The sequence below is a fragment of the Plectropomus leopardus genome, chromosome 5 (genome assembly GCF_026936395.1).
Source record: "Plectropomus leopardus strain MGB_pleo_1.0 chromosome 5, ASM2693639v1, whole genome shotgun sequence".
NCBI lineage: Eukaryota > Metazoa > Chordata > Actinopteri > Perciformes > Serranidae > Plectropomus > Plectropomus leopardus.
Window position 1 is genome coordinate 23,988,775 of NC_142180.1, and position 20,798 is coordinate 24,009,572.

At 40.4% G+C, this 20,798-nt stretch overlaps 2 protein-coding genes across 4 annotated transcripts in view; one reads left to right on the forward strand and one right to left on the reverse strand.

Annotated features, from left to right (window-relative positions):
- Positions 1 to 9,539, reverse strand: part of elavl4 (ELAV like neuron-specific RNA binding protein 4) — a 96,781-nt gene extending 87,242 nt beyond the window's left edge. For both annotated transcript variants that reach the window (XM_088077782.1, XM_088077781.1), the window contains exons 1-2: positions 8,888 to 9,539; positions 8,075 to 8,215 (exon numbers count right to left, since the gene is read on the reverse strand). In XM_088077782.1, coding sequence (XP_087933908.1) covers positions 8,075 to 8,215; positions 8,888 to 8,935 — 189 coding nt within the window. In that variant the 5' untranslated portion in view covers positions 8,936 to 9,539. The remainder of the gene's footprint in view (positions 1 to 8,074; positions 8,216 to 8,887) is intronic.
- The window catches only part of agbl4 (AGBL carboxypeptidase 4), a 497,335-nt gene that overhangs the window by 141,527 nt on the left and 335,010 nt on the right, over positions 1 to 20,798 (forward strand). The window contains exons 1-2 of one of the 2 annotated variants that reach the window (XM_088077780.1): positions 16,081 to 16,129; positions 17,837 to 17,959. In XM_088077780.1, the coding sequence (XP_087933906.1) occupies positions 16,084 to 16,129; positions 17,837 to 17,959 (169 nt within the window). In that variant the 5' untranslated portion in view covers positions 16,081 to 16,083. Of the gene's footprint in view, positions 1 to 16,080; positions 16,130 to 17,836; positions 17,960 to 20,798 lie in introns of those variants that run through there. The other variant, XM_088077779.1, reaches the window with a different exon arrangement.

The window sequence follows — 20,798 nt, forward strand, 5'->3', positions numbered from 1 at the left end:
AGATGTGACAGGGGGCTGTTTGAAAGCTCAGGCTGAATGCTCTGTCTCTATCTGTGGAATAGGGAGTGAACGCTTGTTCAGTCGCTATGTAAAGTCTGCAGGAACACGCTAGTCTTTTGTAGCTTTAATTCAAAATAACGCTTCGACAACTCCCTAAGTTCACACATTAAAATAAAGATTTTTTTTTCATTCTTTATGGAAGGGATCATGGTGGGTCTTTGAGGCTGTAGCCCAACACAAATGAGCGTAGGTTTGTGGAGGTGCCCAGAGAGGCTTAGCTATGCATTGGCTGTTGAATCTGGCATGTGTTCTGGCACTTAGTGTGTATTCTCAACAGGACTCTGGTGGATTAGTGTCCATTTGGACAACAGAGTGGTCCGCAGCTTGGGGTGACATTCAACTTCAGCAGGCCAGCAGCTCACACAGTGATCATGAAGTTTAGTCTTGCTGTTTATTGTCATTGATGTGGAGCAAATGTAATGCCATCTAATTGTTATATTTGGGGTTTCTTGAGTCTAAATGATGGGTATGATGATTGAGATAGTTTTGTTTTCGGTTGGTCTTCCAGTTTAAACCGGATAACTCTGTATGTTTGAAATGAAGCTGTGTTGCTGTGTGTTGGGTCAGTGGATCACGGGGTATAGTGGTGGGCTTTGGGGCTGTGGGGACGGCAGCCCGCTTTGCGTTTGATCCCGGTCGGGGTACATCCATGCTCACAGGGCGACTGCTGTGGTCCATCTGGTGGAGGCTTTAATCACAACCCCCCCACTTATACACACAGACACACACACACGCACACGCTCTACAGTGACACTAACACAAAGCACGCAGCCCTTCCCATTTGAGATTCTTTAGACTGCTGCACACTTTCAGACCTTTTTATCTCCATTATTTATTTTCTGCAGTCATGTATCTCCCGGCAGAAATGACTCCTTTTACAGAATCCTCTTCTCAGACCTCAGGTGGAAAAATGAGAATCATGGGAACACCACCTGCCATCTGCAATGACGTTTAAAACCTCATCAAAAACCCTGCACGATCAGATTTCTATAAACGGCCGCTCTATGGCTTCTGATAAGGAATAACCTTTCGGAAAACGTATCCGGAGTCCTTCACAGGGATGGCCTACGGGACTGTGGACCAAAAACATGCCCATGCTGCACAAATCCAGCTTTCTAAATGTCACTTTATGCTTAACTGCCCTTTGTCATGCTTGAAGAAAAGCAAGTGGGCAACGTACAACAAGAAAACCTCCACCGGGCTTCATTTTAAATGCCTACATGCTTAGAGACATGTTTCAGTTATGATGTGTTGTTGAAACAGTTAGCCGATTGCAGAGAAAGAAATTAATTAAATATAGAAATGATTTTCTAAAATAAACAACACATTTGCACAGATGGTATAAATATTTTTTCTGAGTAAATGCACTATTTTTAACTTTACATTAAATTAAGCCAAGCCGGAGCAATGTAATAATACAAACCGAGGTAAAGAAAATATTACTCTTAATGCTCCTTTCCAGGATCATACTTCTACTGTGGGTTTCTACGAGAATTTTACATGTTTTAATGTGCAAAAAACACATTATTTTTCTCATACTGTCTGCCTTAGCATATCTGTAGTCACCTTCCGTCTGAAACGCCCTGTTTTAGCACCTGACTCTTTAAGCCTTAAAAGCCCACTCTACCCTGATTGGTCAGTGTTTCCGGATCTTCCATATCTTCGCTTTTGGTGTCTATGCACCATCATTGCAGCCAGGGAATGACTGTAACAGCACTGAAGCAGTTTCTACCTGTATATAATGTATTTGTGACATCACAACTCCACAGAAGTCTATGCGGCTCATTTAAAGACACAGTTACTGATTAGGGACTGTGCATTTCTCTGTAGAATGAGCATTTTGATACTTTCACAGTATTTATTTAGCACCTAGTATACCTGCTTTATAAGAAAAAAAGACATGAGATCTGACATAACAATATAGGACCTTTAAGTGTTAGAAATATGTATGTATTTCTGATGATGAGCTCACTTTACAGTCATGATTGTATACGGCTCACGGCAGACTCCATGGTGAACTGTTTAAACCTGACTGCTGCTGTCAGAATGCATTTATTATTAAAGGGAGTAAAGGGTCAGCAGATAATGATGATGCTGTTGTTGCATCTCTCTGGGTCGTGTAGAGGGACCACTTATTGTTAGCCTCCCCGTGGACAGAAATAATTGTAGTATTTTCATGAATTCCCAGTATCTTGATTTAGCTTGCCCTTCGTGAGCAGCTAATCACTTGAAAATCCCTTTTTTAAAATGACTTTATTTCCTGCAGAGTACGCACAGGCCTCTACTATCCCAGTGGAGCCAGTGGTTAACTACCGCAACTGGAATGGTCACTTTTCCTCGACACTAATGCACAAGTAAGCCATACATCATTTATTCATGGTGACAGCAGATACTTTGCCTCATCCCCGGCAATTAGCGAATCAATAAAAACGCATCGGCTTTGAAACTATCAATTCTGAGAGGACAAAAAAATTGCGTCGTTCATCAACATGCCAGGATCCCAGACGCGGACAATCACTCAAGTATCGGCAGCATTTGTCAGCTCAGCATCAACAGGCGCTGAGCTGTCAACAATAAGGCACATTTCCTCACGTTGCTGCTCTTAAAATGAGTCCCCACCTACAAAATGGGGATCTGTTCCATATAATATCTCAAATTTGGGTCTGTAGAGGGAATAATCTATTGATATCATATGAAAATAGGCGATTTTACATCGTTTTTGTCTGGAGATTCATTGGCTATATGAATATGTGTCCCTTGTGAAGGACATGAGTGAGCTGCAGCCATCTGAGTGAGATTATCGCAGATGCGGACAGGTCAGCAAAGGGCTTGCACCAGCTAATACCTCTTTTGTCAAAGTTTATAAGGCTGACATGTCTTCAGTACATTTTGATATCACAGTCTGTCTTATAATTAATTCAGTAAATCCAAACGATCCAATACAAACCTCTGGCTGCGTCATGTCGACATAAATTGACATTAGATTTAGCCGAAGACCTCCAAATTTGACTTCACTGTCAAACAGCAGCTGAGGCATTTTTCCCCCCATTTTTGCACAATAATTGGTAATGTTTGTTGGCAAATAACAAAATGGAAAGAGCGCACCAAATTTGAAAAACACAATACTGCTTTCTCTCCAGCCTCGTCTGTTTCATTATTCTCTCTCCCTCTCTTTCTCTCTCTATTTATCCTTTTAAGCCGAATGAAATAACTGCAACTGGATGTGAAAACATTGTCCACGAGAGGCAACAAATTTGTCTCTGAAATTAAATGCTTTTTCCCTCTACCAAGCAAAAGAGCAGCTCTGGGATTTTTTGGAATTGAAGACGAAAAATGAGTAACAGGAAGTGATATTATTTTGTTTATTTAACCTATTGAACTGTACAATTGTAGATTTGAGGTAAATCCCCAGTAGATTTCAGGCCCCCTATGGATATACATATACTCCACTATTATATAAACTGTGATATGATAATTATGTGTGCCTTCAAGCTTTTGCATTATGGCTGTGGATTGAATTTGTTTCCTGTTTTTCCATTCTTTTATTACCTCAAGGCCCCATAAATATTATTATGATTTATTTCATTTATCAGTGGAGAATGCGACTTAAAAGAAATCTAAATTTTGTTTATTGCTTAACAGATTATTATTTAAAACATCTATCATCTATCCTATTTTTTTGCTGTATTTAAAGCGATCACAAAACTTGAATAGCTTAGATGAAATTATGCTAATCCATGTATTTAAACACCTGTCAATCACTGTGGAAATAACATGTTAAAATCTTCCGCTTTGATTTTTTTTGTGGCAGCGACCCCTTTTGTTTACTTTTGCATCACGGGTTGTGCTCTTTACCCACCTCATAAAAATCACTCAGCTTCTGTTTGCTGAAGTGACATGATCGGTGTGTTACTGCTGTTTTGTCATGAATGTCAAGACACTACTCAGAAGCACTGGGCCCTGCCACTACCATTATGTCAGTGAAATTACAGGTTATTACTTCCAGGTCAAAGTACCTGAACACAGAAAGGTGACCTTTGGTTGGGCGTGGGCACTCGTGTTTGCTGCAGCACACTATTTGTTGTTAGACTATTGTTTGTGGATCACATCCGCATCTCCAGCCTTTTAATCATCTTATCTGCAGAGTCGATGGGTATGAAAAATAGGTAATGATGAAAAACATGGTTATAAAATACACATTATTAGGCACCCTGTGGACGGGCTAAATTGGGTGGATATATCGGGTAGGGTGTGCACAACATAAAAAAAAACTCATAGGGAGGTACAGACAGTAAGGAGAAAGAGAGCTAGTTTTACAGTGTGTATGCGTGTGTGTGTGTGTGTGTGTGTGTGTGTGTGTGTGTGTGTGTGTGTGTGTGTGTGTGTGTGTGTGTGTGTGTGTGTGTGTCTGTCTGTGCATGAGCCTGCAGACACCTGCTCCATTCTGCAGTGATGGCTCCCAGCGGGACACAGGCTCAGCTGCTGATCTCTAGGCCCTCCCTGCAGTACTGGTGGCCAGCACATGAACACACACACACACACACACACACACACACACACACATTCACAAACCCTAGCAGCTCTTCCAACAAATCGGAACCCTCTTGGCCCCCCCTCGCAGCGTCTCTCAGCCTCTCTGTGTTCCCCGTAACTGACACACCACATGTGCTCATATCAAGTGCAAACATGACATGGTGTACACACACGCACAAAGCTGCGCAGTCTGTGTTCGAATGATGTCGCATGTAAATTCTATGACACGGTGCAGTCACAACCTGCTGTCTGATTTATGCTATAGGGATGATATGGCTGAATAGCATGGCTTTTATTCAACTACCCTATAGCTAAAAAGCTTTACAGAACACTGCAGTACATCAAGCCTTCATATCATGTGCTACTGTGACTGCAGTTGAAGGGGAAAAGATATAAAAGACATAATTTGGCCTTTTCTCTTTTGTACTTTTAAATCCCAAGAGGTTCGTTTTTGGCCAGATACTGATTCATGTTAAAATATAAACACATTTGTTGTTGCCAATCCTGCGCTGATGAACCACCATTGTTCTTGGCACTGTTGTCATTGTCGATGCTGTATTCTTGCACATCTCTCCATCTCTCTGTTTCTCTTTGAGCGTCTTTTTTTCCCTCTGTGGCATCGTTCAGTCTGCTGCACCTGTTTGTGCCTCACTGACGGCGAGGTTGTGGAGCATAAATGAACTAATTTCCTGGATATAGAGAACACAGCAATCAAGGAAAGGGGAAGTGCAGCGAGCGACAGATGGAAGGAGCTAATCATTGTTATGAAATAGAGATGACCTCTAACTATCTCCTGGCTGCTAATATACCGTAGCTGCACACATTTGCCAGCTCCTGTGCCATGCACTCCATCTCATCTCCTTCCTCCCCTTTGCCTGTTTGTTGTTGTGATGATGAAGCTCTTCAAGCAGGTTTGAAATGCAACCTTCCTTTTTTAAAAAAAACTAAATGTTCAAACAGAAAAGATTGGAGTTGTCAAACAAAACCTAGTGTCACATAGAGAACGGCAGCTGCCTGCAGTGGGTAATCAGTGGAGCTTTCTACAAATTAACAGCATTCAGCTCTGAAGCACGGCGCACTGCAGGTATTTAGATGTGGGCTTTTGAAAATTAGATCTCAGTGACTGAAATATGGAATAATTTGCAGTTCAGTTTTTGCTCACATGTTCTTATAGTGCTATCTGCTTTGTGGAGGGTGACATGGCTGAGGTCATCTGCGTCCTAAAACTGTAAACTGATACTGCGGATTTTGAACAGAAAGATATATAAATTTCATTAATTGCATACCGAATCCCTCCGCCCGTGTGCCTGGGTTCTTTGAATGCTCTTTTAATGCACTGTCCTGCAGCTTGAAAGATGCACAACTGAGAACACGCACACACTAAATGCTCTAAACAACCTAAACACAGTGTGACCAGGGGAAGTAATGGTAAACTTTGCTGCAGGCGTTGTAGTGTGTTGGAGGACGAAACCATTTAGCTATTTATTCATTAATAAAGGCACTCATTTAATGCAGTAGCACATTAAATGGAAATACACTATAGTGCATTAATTTTAATGGTAATATTATAAAACACAATGAAATTATGTTTTTTAAAACAGTATATTTACTCCATTTTGAATAAACAGAGCAATGTTGCGCTGTCGTTATCGAATTGTATTTCCGTTTGGTATCACCGTGGTAAAAAATGCGATGCTGCTTTTGAGGCTTTACACACCAAAGCCACCAGAATCTTCCAGCACATTTATCTAATGTATGCAAATGATCTTGCTGTGCTTAATGAAGGCACCATTAATCACTATAACGATGGTCTTTTTTAACCAGGGTAATCATGCGCGCGCACACATACACACGTTTTGAGACTCATACACAAGCATATGTGCTTACACACACACACCCAGACTCACGCCTACACACTACACACCACACACACACACACAAAACATGCCTCATCACCAGCAACACACTGATGACAAATGCGCAAAATCACAAAATAAACCTTTTTTCCACAAATGTAACTATCACCTCATAGTTCATCATGAATTCATTTTTCCTGTATTGTTTTTTTTTTCTATTTATACTCATTTGTGATAAAATTTTATGTAATTTTCAACGACTCAACTGGTCATTGTGTTTCACCCTGGAATTGCCTTGTTAAGCAATCACCTCAAATTCTGTTATTCCATCTAATACGGTGCTGATAAGATCAAAATATGTTAGCACGTCAATCATATTTATATAATAAATTCAGCTGATTAGTTCCACTGGTTCCAACAAATAATTCATGGTCCAGCAGTTTTATGCAAACAGTAGATTACACTGTTGTGAGTCTGAACGGGCAGTGGAAAACAGTCATTTTGTGTGCCGTATAATGACAACAAAACACTGGACAGACGTCTTTGAACTCGTGTGAGGATTCAAAGCAAAAAAAAACAAAAAACTGAAAAAACATTTTTGAAGCCTAACTCCTCACGGAACGTATTTCACCGCTTATCCTCGCCGTGCATTTGCATACAGTTGACGGAAACCCCTGGGTACAGTCAGCAGCATGACAGTGGGTTATGAAGGCTTCCGGGAGGCTCTGGGGTGTGGATCTGAGCCAGTTTGAAGGGGAGCCGAACCAATGAAGAGCCCACAGCGGATTAGACACCCACAGCTTCATGTCGCTTTAATGCGGCGAGTCAGGGATTTTCTTACAACGCTTTTGCCTAAACGCTCAGGGTTTTCTCATGCCCCTTTTTCTCTCTCATTCCCATCCCCTTGAAGTCATCTTTTCTATGTAAATGGCAGAGTAATGTTGTCTCCAATGCAAAATATCCCATCTATCTACAGCGTGCCTGCTTCCTCTGCTAATGTGACTTGTCAGATGTTTAATTGGAAATGAACTGGACGGATAGTTGTGATCAAATGTCATTTGAAATCTGTCATCTTACGCAACTCTGCATCTTCTAAGGTCATTAAAAAAAAAAACTTTCCTTTTCAAAGACGTTAAAGTTCAAAATGGTAGAATTGTAGGTGTGCTGCTGGAGCCTATTCGTGAATTTACTATGTGAGATAATTCAGCATCAAATGCAAACACTGAATGCAAATACTGCACACGCAAACAGAATTCACAAAATCCAACAAACAAAAAAATATATTAACCACACGCTCACACATGCGTGCATACACACAAACACCTCAAATTCCCTCGATAACAGTCTGACTGGCAGAGGCTAAAGACAGAGTAGGCGTCCGTAATTGAACAAACATAACAATGTAAATATTTACTAATACTATCCATTGGGGATACAGGCAGAATCCCACAATTGATTTGCTCCCTTTCTGCCCTTTTGCTCTTTTCCTCACACACACATACACACACACACACACACACACAGAATCACACACACTAACTTCTTTTTTCGCTGTTTCTTTTCCTATTATGCTCGCCTGTGTTCATTAAAGAGATGGAGATATATCGGTCTGTCTATCCTCTTACCAGGGGTGACCTGTAGCCCATCTGGGCTGGCGATGACAGGAGATCCCTGGGAAATAGCGGCGAGTGCGTCTCGGGGACGGAGCCCACGCCACTGGCTGCTAGTCCCGAGAGCTGCCCGTACCTCGCCATCATCTTGAGATGCTGCTCACAGAACACACACACACTCATACACAGACACAGGAGGAAAGGGGAGGAGAGAGAGAGAGAGAGGGAAAAAGAGAGAGGGGAAGCGGTGTGAGAGAAGGGAAGGAGAACAGATAACAGCAGGTAGGAAGGACGGTGAGAATGGTAAAGGACAGAAGAGGGAGTGGGGAGGGTGGTGGGGAGGGGGGACATGAAGAAAGAGGAGGTAGAGGGGGATTACAGAACACTTTGCTCTCACACAAATGCATGTGTGAACACACACACGTACAGGCATACACGCTTGTACCTACAGACATACTGTACGTGCACATGAAGGCACAGATACAATTTTAGCCCCAGGTGGGCAATTTCACAAGCAAGCCTATGCTGGATGGGTTTCATAGCTACCTTGGTGTTGTTACAATAGGGGAATATAAAGTCTAAGCACTAGCTCTCCATTTATTATTACAAGCCAGGAAGAGCGTGAGAAGCGTAGCGGTCCCTTTTTCTCCATACCGAGAAAATATAATAAACAGCTGCTGTTATCAATCATCCCCTCTGTTTTATGGCTATGAGCAAACAGAAGTGTACAGACACGCACACGCACGGACATACAATAACACACGTAACAGAATGGTTGGCAGCAGACATACACAGGTGAAGTGTGGAGAAAGAAGCAAATCCAAATACCTCATTGCTCAACAAAGCAGCGTTGAGTGTTCGGCTTATTTCGAACATGTTCGGTGCTTTCTTTTTTTCGTTCAGTCCTTTTTTATTTTCAGATTCTCTTCAGTTCTTTGCTCCGCTGTTTTCTTCTCTACGGCTGGGATTCAGTCCCCGGGAACACAAAAAAAAGGAAAGAAAAAATGAAATCAATTGGAAAAAAAAGAAGGGGGATAAAAAAAAATCCTCTTAAATTTTCAGATTTTGTGATTTTTCAGCGCTCTATCTTTTTCTTTCTCCCCCCTTGTCTGTTGATGCACCTCTGCTGGCTTTGGCTGTAGTGGTGGCGTTTGTGCCCAGGGTCTCCGCACACGTCTAAGGAGTCAATATGCTGCTTCTTTTTCTTTTCTCTTTTTTTTTTAAAATCTCCCCAGAGTCAGCACATTAAAACAGGCAGTCAGGCAGTCGGTGGGTCGGTGGGTCGGGCTGGCGGGCTGGCTGGCTCCCTTATCTGTCCCCCGCACACTGGCTCACACAATACGCTCCGATCCTCACACTGCTCGCTAGCAGATTAGCCTGTCCCAAAACATAGCACTTAGTTTAAACTCCCCTCCCTTTTGCTCGCTCTCTCTCTCTCTCTGTATCACTCCCTCTGGCTCGCTCCTTCGCTCTCCCTCCCTCTCTCACTCCATCTCTCTCTGCATCACTCTCTCTCTCTCTCTCTCCTCCTATTGCTCACGCATTGATGCAGCTACAGTTCGCTGTGCTACCACAAGGTGGGAAGACTGTTCTAGCAACAGCGACACCATCGCCGCCACATCCCTTCCTCTCCGTGCCACTCCTATCTTTGAGATTTTCCTCTCCTCTCCTCCGTCCGTGTGTGCAGGTGTAGATGGTGATTTGCACTTAGAGCAGCTCTCACTCCCTGACCACAGCAAACTTACAGCCAGGGATAAGTGGATTGGTTAGAGGTGTGTGCGGACTAATATTGCTCGGTCCTGTTATCTTATTATGGCTCTTAGAAAAACAGGTTGTGGATTCAAGTGTGGACTATCAAAGACTTTTGGGGTGGAAAAAAATAAGCACGTGTTTTTGTGACAGCTACATGCAAAGTAATGGAATGTAATAAAAACCTGTACACTATCAAGAAAGAGAGTGGAGATGAATGGCACCTCTCGGTAACAGGCAGCGGAGGGGAAAGAGTGAGGGCTGGGCTGATGTGAGCATCAAGGTCAGGTGGTTGTCCTTTTCCTCGGCAGGGTGTGGCACAGAGATGACGAAGCATCTAGTCACAGGCATGGCAGGAGATCCCAACTACAGAACAAGTAAACAAGGCACAGAAAAAAAAGATTAGGGAGACTTGTGCCAAGGATATGATTCACTGCATTTGTGGTTTCAGTCGATAACACCTGGGAGATTTCAGATTATGACTCACCGTGTTCTGTATCTGGATATAGTGTGTGTAAGTGGAAATGTTTTAGGAGAAAATAACAAAATATTTTAAGAAAATGATGCCGACAGAGTGATTGGGATCGCCATCATCTTCAATAATCTTAGTGGTGTCTTACTCGTGGCTGCATCAGCGTAGCAAAGGATTTATTCCCAGTGCTTTGAATGTGCTTTTTTGCCGTCTTGGATCAGAGCGGGGAGAGCGGCCAGTTAATAGCAGCCTATTGACACTGAACCATCTGTTTAGGTGGACACTGTCCAGCATAGCAGGGAGGGAGGGAGGAAGGGATGGAGGAAGTGACGGATAAAGAGAGAAGAGAGGGTGACGATTAATGGCTGGCTGAGAGAGAGAGGGGGTAACGGCGCGGTACAAAGCAGAGGAAGTGTTAGCAAAGTGTTAGTTTGAACGGGTGTTTATATAAAACAGGAAGAGAGAAAATATGGAGAGAGACTCGCACTTATCGAGGATGTGGCATATAATACTGTTTACGTGTTTTAAATTAGCACTTTTTTTTTCTTTTTACATCAGGAGCATGATATGTGAAAGTATCATCAGCGACATCACTGGCACTGTTTTGCTGTCTTGGCTCCCATTCCAGTTTTTCCTTTCCCTCAGAAAAAGGGCTGCTAGCCACATCCCTGTTCTGTAAAGCCCGCGGTCTCTGGGGACGGCTGGTCCGGCAGAGCCCTGGGGGGGGAGCTGTCAGTTGAATCATCCAGAGTGAGGGCTGATTCCTCAGTCAGCTGCCTCTCAAGCTTTCCTCTCTGACCAAGCCGCACTCCCCTGAGCCCCCTGATTGCTGTCACCATAGTGATTCTCTGTGTACCGCCGGCTGGTCTCTTCACCCCCCTCCTTAAACGCCCCCACCCTGCCTCTCACAACAGCCCGTCTCTGACTCTCTGCCACTTGTGCCCTGTGTTTTGATTTTTGCATGACTTCCTCCTTCATTGATGATGGACTTTATGTGTGGAAGTCCTTAGCTGGCCAAGGCAAAAAGGGTTTCCCTGTACTTGCTGGAATACAAATACAAAAACATAGATTTGCTCCCCATAGATTTGCACACGCAGGCATGCACACACACACACGCGCGCACACACACACACACACACACACACACACACACACACACACACACACACACACACACACACACACACACTCACACTCACAAATCGAGCTTCAGGCTGGAAACATAAACAAGATTTTTTTTTTTTTTTTTACTGAGCTACAAGCGCTGACTTATTTGATCATTTCACAGTTTAGAAGAAAAGCTATCTCTCTGAAAGAATGAAAAGCAAGGCTTAAAAATACCTTTGCTGTGCCAAAGCTACTGTTTCCCCAAGGGGTTTCTGACATGTTCTGCACAGGATTGTGACGGTTTGGTGAGTCCTCGCCACCCACGCTTAAAATAGCCACAATTTCTTAATCATACTGTACATTCTGTGTTAAACCATGACAGGGATGTCTACATGTGAAGCACATTCATATGTTCAGAAATCATTAGAGGTCAAAAATGTTTTGATAAGCATGTAAAAATACACTCTCCTGAGAGATAATTAAAAATCGAGAGACCATGATGTGGACTGTACTTCTCTTTTATGTTATCCTGTTTTCTCAGTGATGGATGTGTTCATTAAATCATTGTTGCACTTGTCGACATCATGACAAAAACATACTATATGCATGCAGAGTGTAACTTATGCACAGAGTAGAGGGGTTATTGTTGAAAGTGTTACTATTATTTCTCCTTCTTCAGACATGTTTTAAAGGAGGACACACCAATACAGAACATGGAGCTTTAAAAGAAAAGGAAAGCCATCAAGAAAAAAGACTTTGCAGCTTAATGCACTCCTACACATTCTAACTTAATCAAAGCACCAAATACTCTTGAGTTTTTTTAGAAGTTTAAGTCTGACATTTTGCCCCTAGTTCCTACATGGGACATCATTTAGTGCATTGCAAGGCATGCATTACATTTAATTAATTGTAATGAGTAGATATAAATACATGTTTTTGTTTTGTTTTTTTTTGGAAAATGTTACCTTAATTTCGGGGTCCCTTTAATCTCTCTCAACATCTTTCTCTGTATGAATGCAGAATCTGTAGGCAAGAGAATAAGTTTTTGGTTTTGCAGTCTTTTGGTTTCTGTTTGTAATCTGAATCATTTTGACCAGTAGTATTTGAGCAGGATTTGGTGAAATGCAGGTGAACAGACCAATTTGAGAGCAAAATAGGCCCAAAGCACTGGCTGAAACGCAATCTTGGAACCCATCGGCTATTGTGTGATAATGATTTAGCTTTTTATTAGCTACATCATGCAACTTTAGTCGTCGGCTGATTCTCATTCCAGGGTTGTCAGATGCCACCGTTTTGCGGATACGGTCCTCAACCCAATGGGGTATAGCATGTAATTGGAGCTGCGATGTTGTACGATTACAGCAGACGGCGCTAGAAATAATGAGACGGAGTCCACTCAGCTGCTTTTCGGCTGCACCATTTTTAGCTTCCTTGGTTTCGCTTGTCCTGACAGAACTTGAAAATGATTTGGTTTTTTATTAGATTTTTAAAGCAACATTTTTTTCAGAGTCTAATTCTCAAGTTGTCAAATACCAACATTTTGGGTTAATGGTGTGTTCCCTATGACCAACCCAAAGCATCTGTATTTGAAGACCTGGAAATACAACTCAACAGTGAAAGAAAATTTGCAAAGTATTGCTTTAAAATTGATCTGCATTCATATGCAGATATCTGTTTATAGAGATTAGTGCGGAGTCAACTTCATTCTAGCATCGCATGTCGCTAACTGGATAGTAAACAATGACCAATGCACAGAATAAGAACATTTTATGAAGGCTGGGACATGGTCTTTGACCCCATAGGAGCTGTGGGATTTGACACATGTGCTGTATAACTGGAGATGCGATGTTGGAGGGTTACAGCAGATAGTGCCAGAAATAAAGGGATGCTGTCTGCTTTGGTGCTATTCAAATAGAGAGCATTTGTTTATGGTCTCTTTTCAAAGATATTTTCAATAGTTGCGGAACTGTAATTCTCACCCATATATTTATTTTCCAACAGAGGCCAATTGCAGACTACTCATTAAAACAAATCAATTGTTCCCATGTTTTATCATGATGTGCGAGCTGAGTTTTTCGGCAAGTGCAGATCAGATTTTACTGCGCATGTATCATACCCCAGTGTTATGATGCAATATGACACCATGTCCCAGCCTATATTTAATAGCGTTCGCATGGAAGAGGATATCTTTTAAACCACATATCCACTGGCTACATTGGAACCTCTGGAATATTGGCCCTTGCCACCAGAGGCTAAATCGCTGTCATACCAATAGTCGATGGGCTCGTAGATTGGTGTCCCTTCAATTTGTCCACACAGCTTAGGACAGGAGACATTAAAAATGACCCTATCTGACAGATCTTGTCATGTTGTGTATTTTCCCTTACAAATTAATATTGCATATGATTTTCATACTTAAATTGTTTCTTTCACATGCTAACAACCACATGTGAATTTTGGCTGTAAGATCGTGTACAAACTGTATCTCAAGTGCTCCAACGCTGGCAGAGACAAACCAGGATCTTGCAGTAAATTCAACTACTCCTATGCAGTCTTTCTATTTGATAAGAGCTGAGAAACAAGGGAAACATGTAGCGTATCTAATTCATTCTTCTCATGCTCCATAATTCAATTTCAATCTCCCTCTTGAAAATGAATGATTGTACCACCATAGAGCTCTTTAATTGGCATAGTGTTAAAGGAATGACATAGCATGGAGGACAGCTATTCAATTTTCAATTTTAACGAAATATTACACAGCAGCTCTGTATTCTCTTCCTGTCATCTGAGAAATAATCAGTCCGACCTATCTACTCAGCGGCCTGTTGATGCTTGCCATCAAACACAGATCACACACAGAGAGAAAAATCATTGCCCTCTCCCTGGTCTTATTCATTTGGTCCTGTTACACACAGCTTATAACCTGAAAATTAGCAGCAGCCTGTATGCCTCTTGCTCCAGGAGCTGTGCGACTGCTCATTTGATGTACTTAATCAGGTGCAGCCTTTGTAATGGGAAAGGAATAGGGCCAGGCTTGATTGGCCTTGATGACATCTATGCTCCAATTGTCTAGAAAACCTCCAGCTTTAATCAATCTGCAGGATAATTCAGAATCTCTGGCTGCTGCCTGCAGTGATTGGCTTTCTTCGCTGAAAATACCATTAAAATGCAGGTACGGTTGTAATAAAAGTGAGGTGTGTACAATATACTGATTACAGTGTCGAGGCAATGTAATGGGAGTCTTATAGTTTAGTTTTGCCTGCAGAATGTGAATGTTGAAACCAGGTTGCACAAAGACATATGGAGATTTTCTTTCATCATAACAACAATATTATCATAACTGCTATTTTAGTTATAATAATATGGGAATATTTGTGACACTTAGTTTTCTGACAGACAAAAAATCAGAGATCATCTTGAAGACACAAGTCTTCCTAAACCACACTGACAGCATAAGACTAGGAATAACCAGGGGAGACTGGGAATGGTTACAACAGCTCTTATTCTTCCAATCAGAAACATGCTGGAGACATTCAGACTGCACATGCTCAGTTAAACCCTCTCCCTTGTCAGGAAGAAAGTATTATTTTTTACTAACAGAGGGGTTCCCCACAAACAAAACCATAACTGTTACCTGATAATTAATACCAAAATAATAAATGATACTATAATATTATTGTATGTATGTATAAATAAATAAATAAATAGTGTGGTTAAATTTAATGTTTTTTTTAACATGTTGCAACTGCCCCCAGGGTTGGGGTCAGTGGCATCATTTGACTTCTTTCATTCAAACAAATATTGTGAACAATACATCACATGTAATCACCTTTAAATGCTATGGGTAATTAGCAGAAGGGGCATTGCAGTGGAGGGGGAAATTGGGATTGATTACCCAGAACCCCCATGAGAGGGGGGCCCTTGAAAAACCCTGGAATTAAATTTTTGGTTTTATTTGCAATTTCTCTGTTTTGAAGTAATTATTGCTATAACTAATTTTAAATTGGCTCAATTAATCATTTGAAGGTGGAAGCTCCCTGAGGCCCCTTTCATCCCTTAAAGGTGCAAAATGGTTCAGTCCCTTCAGTCCACCCCTGCAAGAAATGCAGCTAGAGCCCAGTAGTGACTGCTTATGGTACAAGAGCACAAATGTCCACATCTTTCTCTAAGAAGGAAAGACAGTAAAATTACTTTTATTTTATTATATTGAGACATGGCTCAAGAGAGGGAGTGTGGGAGGGCCGCTGCGACTGTCTGTGCATTTGGCCTAGAATTTAGTTCTACGCCCCTGATTAGCAGACAGATGTAGCCTAAATTTTAAAAATTTGGTTGGTTTAGACCCTCTGAGTAACTGAGAGAAATGCAAAAGGTGTTGCAACTGTCCCCAGTCTCCCCCAATAGGCATAAGTAAAGAGACTTCGATCAGCATTTCTGAGATGCATGTTTTTGCGAATTTGTTTGCTGTGCTTAGTTCTAAGTACAGAAACCAATAAATCTCAAATCAATATCAGCGTCTGTTAATCTTCTGTTTTCTTACTAAATATAATTTCATTTGGCTAAGCTTACCTTTTTGCACTGTCTATCTCGTATTTCTGCAGCGGTGCACAGATGAAAATGACAGCAGCGCCTCTCCCTCTTCCTCCTGCTCCGTTACCGTGGTAACACACATGGAGCGTCGGCTGCTCTGTGTAGCAGAATGGAAAGGAAGATGGAGGAGGGCACTGTTAGAGACGTCGAGACTGGTGTGTAAATACAAGCCTTACCCGGCTTCTTCTTCATTGCTATGCAAGCAGAAGGACGCGAACGAAGCCCAGTTGTCTGACATACATTAACTGCATGTTTCGGGCTCGCTCCGCGTCTTTATGTTGACGCTAACGTGAAGCGTGCTAACCTTTAGCTAGCAGGTACAAGGATGTAAACAAGAGTCATGTCACCAGCTTGTTATGAGCTAACGTTGCTGCTACAGACGTTGGAAAACAATATAACTAACTATGTGCCGGTAATGCACCTCACGAAAATAGTTTAGAAAGCTGCAGGCACGTTAATACTAACCTCCTTACTTCGGCGAGCTCTGTGCAGGTGTATTTGCTATGACTAAATGCTAGCTAGCTATGTTACCTACATTAGTCAGGGATAGCTCCTCCACTGAACTGCTGCTCAGCTAATGAGCTAACTGTCGGTACAACTGGTTCTTGTCCGTTACCCTCCCAAATTAAAGCCATATTTCGTGAAAAAATGCCCACAACTGTTAAGCACCGCTGTAAATAGCTAAATAACACAGATTTGAACCAAAAAATGAATGAATATGTCTATAAATACAAGGACCAACATTGTAGAAAATCATAGTTTGTGATCATGTCTGTTGCTGCAGAAAATGTTTTTAAATCAGTAACATTAGAGCAAGACATTTTAGGATCACCCAACAATGTTTCCAGTGTTCACTATAATCCAAACTATTGTGTTTTTTTACCTTTGTTTTGCAAAAACTTGTCTAGTTTTTGGATTTTAAATGTGCATATTAACAGGTAAGTGTGATTGAGGTGTATGCAGGATACTCTTAGAGTAAAGCATATTGTTTGAGTCATTTTAAATTTTTTTTTTGTTACTGCCACTTTACTGTTTCTACCAGTGTCACAGAATTACATCACAAAGTGACCACATAAGGCAATCTTACAAACTAATTTTGTTTTAAAGTAAATTAGTTGTTTATTTTAATCGAAAATTAACATCAAATTGCACAAATAAGAAATCCCAATGCATAAAGATGGAAACATAATTAGGAATATTAAACCATAACACAGACCTGTCAGAGTGACAGTATGATCATTTTCACGTTGCCAAATCAAGATAAGTCACAATGCATTAGAAAAAAGAGAGGTAATTTTCAACCGTGCTAAAATATATTGCCCTGTTTTCCAAAATGCAGTACAGTACTGTAACAAAATATAAAAGTATGCCTGTCATTATTTTGATAATAAGATAACAGCAAACAGCCACACATTTAAGCAGTATTGTTTACCTTGTCATTTTGTGCTGCACAAAAATAAAGATAACTTTAAAAATTCATATTTTTTTGTATTTCATAATTTTGCACTGGAGATTAACTGTTTTATTTACAGTTTAAAAGTCAACATAAAACACAATTATAAAGATTTCACACATACATCACTACTACTCAGGAGCAACATTTAGCTTTAAAACAATTTGTATCTTTTTTATCTTGTTGTTTTTACCAATAATTTGGCTTAAGTGCGTATGGCATCGTATGGAGTATCTTTTTACTTTAATATCAACAATCTAGGAGTGTTATTCTGTATTTGAAACTCATTTATTTGTCTACAAGTGAAGGGATTACATCCCTTAAATTTTAAGTTAAAAAGCACATTTTACACAAGAGTCTGTATAAAATTAGACTGATCTTAATTCTGCAAAATGCACTTGTATTTCAGGCAGTGAGGCTGGAGGAGAGGATGCCTTGGTGGGGAATGTGAACAAACTGACAGTGAGCCCACCAGGTTACACAGGATCTCCACGGAAAGGACATCTGGTTTTTGATGCTTGCTTTGAGAGTGGTGAGTGAACTTGAAAAACAGCATGTCAGGGAAATGAGTTGAAAGTTAAAGTGTTAATTCACTAAATGTTTGTGTTCTAACTAAATGTTCTTCTTTTCATGTTAGTGACATCCTAATTTGGTATTGAGTCACAGCTATGGTCAGTGGTGGCTGCAAATAATTACAGTACTTTACTCCAGTACAAAATTTTGTATGGGCCAGATTGTCAATCACCAAAAAAAATCAACATATTAACAAATCCATTAGCTTATCATTAAACATTCTTATGTCTGTTTAAGGAAACCATGGAAAATGACAATATTAGCCAACATGTTCTGGAAAGCACTGAGCTATTGTAGGAAATCTTTTGATGTCCAGCAACATTGTAATCAGTTTGTAATGTATAGCATTTATTGTGACATACATGACATGTAATGCATTTGACGTAACTGCAAATTAATAAAAAAGATGTTCCTTCCAAGGCAAAAAAGGCAGATAAAAGGGTAGACACATACTTATTTTCACTCATTATCCTTAATGTAATTTTTTTCAGCATCTGTTTTATGTGTTTTGCATTTCATATTTCAAAAACTGCACTCACAATCCATCCCATCTTATCAGTAGCTGATACAGAATTTACTTTATTTCATCAAATCTGGATATTTTTATGCCACCTACTCCTAAAGTTTCCACCCAACACCTCCAGCTTGTTCAACATATTGCAGCTAGAACTCTTATTACATGTAGCTCAAATAAATTTGATCGCAGTATACAAGTTCTAACCTTTGCAATGCATTGGCTGCCCATTTAAACTAGAGCTGACTTTAGGGTTCTTCTTTGAATTTTAGATATTTGTGTGGATTAGCACCATCTTTTTTATCTAACTTTATCAGGCTGTATGTTCCAAATCCCCAGTCTAGTAGCATATTTAATTTGTATGGGAATAAACAAGGAATCAGTTGAAGTAGAGCTTTCTCATACTAGTCTTCACATCTTTGACATGCTTTCAGACTTCAACAGCCATCTCCATTTACATTTTTGAATCAAGATACAAGCCCTGACTAATACAACTACCATGACTAGTACCACTACTATTACTGCTACTAATAATAGCTTTATTTGCAGTCTGTTTTACCTTCAGTACAAGAAATTAAAAGTGCTTTATGTTTAAAGAAAACAACAATTTCAGGTTGAAACAGGTTTATGAGTCTGTGTATCTGTGAGCTCTGTCAAGGCTGAAGCATATCTTGGCAACAGTATAATCAGGGACAAGTTCATATAACGATTTATAGAGAAGTGCTACGCTCTTAAAATCTTTATTATGAATTACTAGAAGACAGTGCAGGGACCTGAGAGCAGGTGTTTAATCTATTTTCTTATAGGAGCTCTCTACATTTGTTCTAATTGCACTATGGCTGTACACTTGAAAGGAAGGGTTACCTTGTCCACCTCTTTTGTTGTAGCCATACTGTAGGATAAAGTTAATATGCTCCAGTGTCCTACTTTTATGGCCTTTGTTTGCCACTTTTGGCACTACAATGAAAAGAAAGTGCTTTCTCACCACTGACAAAGGTCAGTTGGTGAGACCCACGCACAGGCACACACACACATGCACGCAGTAGGCGGAGTAAATCAGTGAATCTGTCGGTCTCTCTGGGACAGACTCTCTGTGTGGAGATTAGGTTCAGATGGCACTCGGATTTCATATTTCCTCAGACAAGCCCATTTTGGTTTCTGCAGACTGAGATGAGCTTTAACTTCACCCTGTTTACTTTCTGATATCTGGCCTTGGTGTCACTGTCAAAAGTTGTTCTCCAAAGTTGATTTGATACACTTGATTTTCAAAGAGCTGGAGAATATGAATACATTTTCTTAATTTTTTTTGTCACATCCTAGGCCAGCTAATAACTAATTCACAAGAGGAAAACAAATGTTGTTTGGGCGTGTAGATAAATAAGGAAGGCGTTGTTTCTACCATAGACAAAAGGCAACTGAAGGTGACTGCATGTATAGTACCACAGCGTAAAAATCTTAATATGTTACATTAGGAGGGTTGTGGTGAGATATCAGTGTGATGATTGCCCTTTTTATAAATTTGCCATTTTCCCCAGATGACATGGCCAGAGGAGCTCAGACATTGATTAATGGGCGCTTAGCTCCCACACTGAGATCAGCTAACATACCAGTGTCTCTGGCTCCGGATGTATCTCCTGAATGATTTATGGAATTGATATTAATCTCTTTGCACTAAATGCATTACTAAAGTTAGAATGGGGGATGAATTGATGTTTGCCAGCTAATGTCAAATTCATGCCATGGTGCTATTTCATTTAAGCATTTCTGATTTTGTCCACCTTCCTTTAAAGTGAGTCAGTTTGTGGTAGTCCTTTCACAATATACTCTATGAGTATGCCTAGATAGCTTATACTGAGCAGTTATCATCATCTGATTTCTAATTATTGCAAACCTGCTCATTGAAGTTAAGTTACTTAAAGTGATGCTGTTGCCATGTGTTTTTATTATAGTATGATACAAAATGAGTTTTATCCTCAAAGAAAAATGTAAAATAGTTTGTTCAGGGTATGCAATATGTTTAACTATTTATGAAATAAAAAGCTGAAATTCTTACTAGAAAATGCGTGTGAATCTTAACAACCCCACTTGCTTTATGGGTGTTGGGCAAAACATATTTTTATGTGATTTATGAGAATGTTTTGAAACCACTGCTAAAATAAAAAAAACAAAAACAAACACCCCACTAATTTATTGATAGAATATGTAATCATATAAACAGGAAGTTGAATTTGAGTCCTTTTGTTATGTCGTATAACTGAAACAAACTTGACTTGGTTTGACATTG